Source organism: Setaria italica, chromosome VI, assembly GCF_000263155.2.
Source record: "Setaria italica strain Yugu1 chromosome VI, Setaria_italica_v2.0, whole genome shotgun sequence".
Lineage (NCBI taxonomy): Eukaryota > Viridiplantae > Streptophyta > Magnoliopsida > Poales > Poaceae > Setaria > Setaria italica.
In genome coordinates, this window is record NC_028455.1 from 10,368,195 (window position 1) to 10,374,156 (window position 5,962).

The 5,962-nt window shown below is 39.5% G+C and overlaps 1 protein-coding gene across 2 annotated transcripts; it reads right to left on the reverse strand.

Moving 5' to 3' along the window:
• Positions 1 to 350: 350 nt before the first annotated feature.
• Positions 351 to 5,756, reverse strand: LOC101753560. 2 transcript variants are annotated; one of them, XM_004973043.4, is made up of 5 exons: positions 5,602 to 5,756; positions 3,563 to 3,634; positions 1,808 to 1,923; positions 1,558 to 1,725; positions 351 to 915 (listed from the first exon to the last, which is right to left on the reverse strand). In XM_004973043.4, exons 2-5 carry the CDS (start codon positions 3,565 to 3,567, stop codon positions 707 to 709), a joined length of 498 nt encoding a protein of 165 aa, XP_004973100.1. In that variant the 5' UTR covers positions 3,568 to 3,634; positions 5,602 to 5,756; the 3' UTR covers positions 351 to 706. The 2 variants fall into 2 exon arrangements, with proteins under 2 accessions (XP_004973100.1, XP_012702619.1); XM_012847165.3 differs by having other exon boundaries at positions 3,563 to 3,637; positions 5,602 to 5,742.
• Positions 5,757 to 5,962: the final 206 nt, after the last annotated feature.

A 5,962-nucleotide genomic window follows, 5' to 3' on the forward strand; every position in this document is an offset into this window, starting at 1 on the left:
CTTGTTGCTTTTCAAAGTGAATAATGACTTGGACTAGATCACTGAACTTGAATGTTGGGACGGTGTTGTAGTAGTGCCGAAACAGATTCCGGAAAAGCAACAATTTTGGGACGGTGTTGAATTGGTGCTCTATTCCGTCTAAGAAAAACATCATACTGCAACATTTTAAGGAAAATCTAGCGCAACGACTTTAGATTGGCCAAATCAGTCTAATAAGATGCCTATTTCACTATTTGTCACTTCCAGAACAGGTAGTTCTACAGACTGTCGAAAAGGTCTCTAAAACTACACCTGCGTATCTCATGACATCCACCTGATTATATCAAATTAGACCTTGGTCACAATTTCGCTAATAGAAACAATCATTCATTATGATCACATTACTGAGTTCAGCATCAAGCTCTTCGCTCCTGCCACAAGATATTCGTTGATTTAAAAGAGGAGTAACTGCTTTGCTTACAGAAAACCACGAGCAAGCAGCCAACTCAAATAGAATTTTCAGTCATCAAAGCCATTTTAGGCACACCTGCATCTCAAAACAAAATGGAGTAACTGCTTTGCTTACAGAAAACCACCCGACTTGAAACCACAGATCTAAAACATGCCAAGCATGCTGCAACATACTTTGGCAAACTGTGTGCTTCAGCCGCCATGATAGGCTTTCCTATCTTAGTGAACAACAGACGAAACAGGACCATCTCAACTCTCATATTTCCTCCGAAGGTTTCCTGTCCTCGACTGCTGCACCTTTTCCCACACTCTTGCCTTCGCTGCTGTTATCAACCCTGCTATTCTCATCGGCCTCATCCTCAACAAGGGACCCAGTGCGCATCAGTTCCTTAACTTTGCGGTACTCATCGTAGTGTGCACGGCGATGCTCCTTGAAACTCAATCTTGATGTGTCAGCTTCTGGGTCTACATGAAACCCAAGATATCACTGTACGTTCCAATAGTTTTACAAAAAGACCCCACCGGAAACATCAGGGAGTACATGATGATAATTATGTATTCCATGTACAGATGCAACTTTTGTTTTCTCTGGGTCGGCCAAACCAAACTCATTTAATTGAACTGAAATGGGATAGAAATGAACGAGTGACCCAGAACTACACGCACGCATCCCTAATTCCAAGTATAGAGCAAGTAACAATAAATAACCCATTATAAAGATAATGACATAGTATTTGCCCTACATATGTGTTGGTTTCTAAGATGACATATGTCTTGCCTAATGAACAAGAACAGTGCCAAATATCTACAAAACTGGAGTTAGGTTAGGTAGGTGTCTTGAGTAGTCATGAGCTGGATCAATTATGAACTAAAGGAAGTTACTACAACAGAATCGAATTGTGCAGTTCCACTAAAAAATTAACCAACTAAACATGTGCCATCTTTAAGACTGATTATTTTCGTGTGCTTCACATAGACAAAATGAATATATGCTTTATACTAATAAAACTTTAATTTGCCATTTAATACACTATCAAAAATCAACAGAAAATTTTAAGCATGGTGCTGCAAGCAGGATAAAATATAGCAGTTGCACAAGAAACTAACCATCCTCTTGTTCCACAGCATCTGTCTCATCATCTGAGGATGCCCAACCATCATCCTTTGAACTGCTATTGCTTGAAGAAGCCACACCATTTAAGGCCATCAATATAGCTTCAGCCTGGACAGTCTCATCGAGACATTTGTCAAAAGCACGTGTTGGCGATAGGGACCCTAGAAAGCAAGCAGTGACCCCAGATCATTGTGTGCACACTAGAGTACTCAAATTATGCAACACAGGTAGCAATATATGTACCGTCATCATCTATCATAGGGTGATAAGGCGTCTTTGGCTCTGTTATCTTCTGCCTCACTGGTTTGTTTGACTCAATCTCATACAAATTGTCCTCATTCCACTTCACACGGCCAGAGCTACAGAAAATGGTGACAAGCAACATGAGCTAATTCAAGAAAATAACCATAACAAACCAACAATTAGGCTATATCATGCTTGTGCTATGTCAAAGTAACAAGAATTAAGCTCAATTCTGGAGTGCCATCACAAGACTACAACAAACAGGAGAGTCAATCAAGCATTTTTATTTTCAAATTTCAACATAAGCTATTTTACATATCAGCTCTACTGATCCATCCAGCTTTAAATGTAAGGTTTGAAAAGAGTAAAATACACTAGCGGTCCTCAAACTTGTCACGAGGTGCCATCTAGGTCCTTGAACTTGCAGATTGCATAAGTGCATCCCTGAACTTTTCTCACGGCGCCATCTAGGTCCATGAACTTGCAAATTGCATATGCACGTCCTCGAACTTGTCTCAGGGTACCATCTAGGTCCATGAACTTGCAAAAACACCCATGGGAGTCCGATATTAAGAACCGATGATTGAGATCATCTGATCCCAAGAACCAACAGCTCGATTGAATCTGAGCTATCGGTTCTTCAATCTAAGTCATCGATTCTTGAGATCAGACTCCTACGGATGTTTTTGCAAGTTGATGGTCCTAGATGGCACCCCGAGACAAGTTTAAGGGCGCGCATATGAAATCTGCAAGTTTATGGACCTAGATGGCACCCCGAGACAAGTTTAAGGATGTGCTTATGCAATCTGCATGTTTATGGACGTAGATCATCTTGTGACAAGTTTGAGGAACGCCCGTGCATTTTAGTTGTTTTAAAACCTAGCAAAAGCAGTGTGGATCAAGAAAGTATTGTTTACCTACAATACTGAAAACTAGTATTGCTTCCATCATCTCAGGTCTAAACTCAACCATTCTTTATCAAAAAAAAAAAAAAAAAAAAAAAACCCTCAACCATTCACAAAGTAGAAACCATTAGCAAGTCATTTCGAATTAAAATTGCATTCAAGTGAAAATACAATTTACTTCAAGAAATGCAGCTGATTTCATCGATTGAAAAACATCGGCAGCACAATCAATCTTAATTGGACATAACAACCAGGCTGCAACCAAAGTTCTAACAAACAATCCTCTAAATTTCATAATAATTATCTAGCTCGCCATGCATACAGGCAAGGGAAACACCGAACATAAGGGAAAAGAAATAGTGATAACAAACCAAACACTATATACACGCTTTTGCGATATGGAGGTTGGTGTAGACAGTAAAAACATCGCAATAAATATACACTTGATTCCAAAATGGATAAACATTTTGAGATGACATGATCATATACGTGCAAGTCCAGTAAGCATGCAAGTTATATCTAAATCTCCCCTGCTACAATTGTATGTCCGATGTATGTTGTGAACAGTGGCACAGTCTAATAATAAGAATGAAGTGTTCATAGGTACACAAAAGAGCAGTGCTGCTTAAGTAGATCATGAAAGAGAGAAAAGAGAATTAGCATGTCATATTTCACATGTAGATGATGATATGCCTTAGAACTTGCAGACGTTTTTGCTGATACTATTTATAAATCGGTTATATTGAAACTTAAGAATACTGGAGAAGAAATATGGAAATAGGTCAATATGCATGAGACCCCAAAAACTGTCTGTCTACTTGGAACTCAGAGATGAACTAGGAGTACTGACCTCATGCTTGAAGTTTCTTAACTTCCAACTGATGAAAAGTGAATGAAGCTCGTGAAAAATTTACGCAGAAATCTGCTGAAGTTAGGTAAATCATTACACAGCTTCTTAAACTTTTCAATTAGAAAGTAAAAAAATGTATGCAAAATTGCAAATAATGTCAGAAAGAAAGATATAGTTGCAGGCAAGGTATAAACATATTAACAATGGCATTTATGTGAACAAGGAAAGTACATGCTGTCATACCCCATGTGTCTATTGAGTCTGATGTCAACTATCATCCTAAGTGGATAATCCGGAATTTACTCATTGTATACTAAATTAATCAGAGAATGTTCTGTGCATGAAAGTTACAATTGAAAATTTGAAACAGCAGTGTGTAAATATACTTCAAGGGAATACATTTTTCAAATGAATCTCACTGATCTAACCAATGTCTAATGAGGTACAATTACAAAGATAAATCATCTGAAAATCTCTGAATGACAGTTGATGCAAAACTAGCCTAATTGGTGAGAATGTCATACTACGTTAACGAATCAGTGAATAAAAAACTGTATGCTTTCATTCTTGATATAATCCAAACATACGGTGAGCCATATCCTGTAGACATATTTTTGATTTTCTGAAGAACATGTATACACACTACAGCATACACTTATACTGTTATACATTTGAAATAGCTAGCAACCTTTCCCATATACAATAGAATGATTGTCTAGTCATTCCGATGTATGCTATAGTATCTGTATCACAATGTCTGCTTACATGAACACACTAAAAGACAGAAACTGAAGACAGTTAGCTCACTCGTTGCAAAATTTTTCAATAGACTAGTAAACTCATCTCAAATGTTCAATAGGCTAGTAAACATTGAAAGACGCATGTTTGTCTGCAAAAGTGAGCGAAACATAGCTAATTGAATATAGAAGAAGATTGCTTGTTCCATATTTAGTCATCATCCTCTTTAGCTGTAAGAAGAAAGATGAATACGCAAAACACATATATCACTATCTACAATGGATGTGAAGCGTACTACTTTAACAGAATTTTCAAATGAAGAGGGTAAGAAATAATCTTCTAAGAATACAGTAGCATCGGTTCTAACTAGTGTGAACACTACAAGGATACTCAATTTTCTCTCGTCGTATTCAGATATGAACAAGACAAAATTACTGAAGTTACTAGTTAGAACTATAAATTTGAAGTGGTGGAGACTTTTCCCATCCAATGTAAACCAGGGCCCTGGATACATGCATGTCTCATGGCAACACATGGCTTCTTTCCAATTAGAAAAAATAGAACCATCTAGATGCATCAAGGATCCTTTCTCCCCTTTGTTATCATCAACATATGGCTTGTTTTTTTAGCAATCATGAAGTGATTGACCTGGTGCGCCGAATGTGGGCAACCATGAAACCAAACCCGTGTTTACAATACAGGGAACAAATTGGTAGCATATTATGGCCAGTTTTATGGAGCAAATAGCAGCTGTCACAACCAAAACTACAGCACTATCGGTCATCACCTCAAGCCCTTCACAAGGAATGGCTCTGTCCAAGCCAACATATAGCACGTTCGATTCCGTCACCTGGCTTGGCAACCGATCCCCAATATCTTTCCCACCATTGATCATTATTTTTGACAGTATCACTTACAACAATGGTGAATGATGGGGGACAGGAGATAACTGCTATGCTAGTATATGCAAGATTGCAAGTAAGATTCCTTCTCGATTTTGTGCAAGCTTGGGAACGATGGGTAGAAGATTGTGCATTGGCAAGTTGACTCGTTCATTGATATTGTTTGACTTGAGCATTGCAGCTACTACGCAACCCAGACGGTGCCCAGGCCCCAGGGCGGACCAAGTACAGGACATGAGTGCACAGCCGATAATTTTTGCACAAGATTCGAAGTTATAGCAGGTATAATACATGGATATACTTATACCTGGGTCAGATCCGAATACAAATAGCTTACGCTAGGGTGTGTGGGGTGCTCCGATTCGACCGGCAGGAAGGGAAGAGAAGGGGCGGGCATACCTGGTTGGTGCTCGTCGCCGGCGAATGGCCCGGGGAAGAGGTGGAGAAGGGCGCCGCTGCTCGCCTGGTCCTCGTCGCCAGGAAAGCAAACCACGAGACGCGAGAGAGAGAGAGAGAGAGAGAGAGAGAGAGAGAGGGGAACGGGAGAAAGAAATAGATTTTTTAGGAAGAAATAGACGAAGGGGCCCGGTGAACGCCCAGCAGCCAGCGACGCGTTGGAGTGGGCAAAATAAACCGGAAGCGAACAGCCGAACCGAACTAATGGGAGGAACCCGAAACCAGCGAAATCGATTTTTTCGGTTTAAGCCTAATTAACCCGTTTTACTAGGTATAATTCGGTTTAAGCTTTGATTAACCAAAT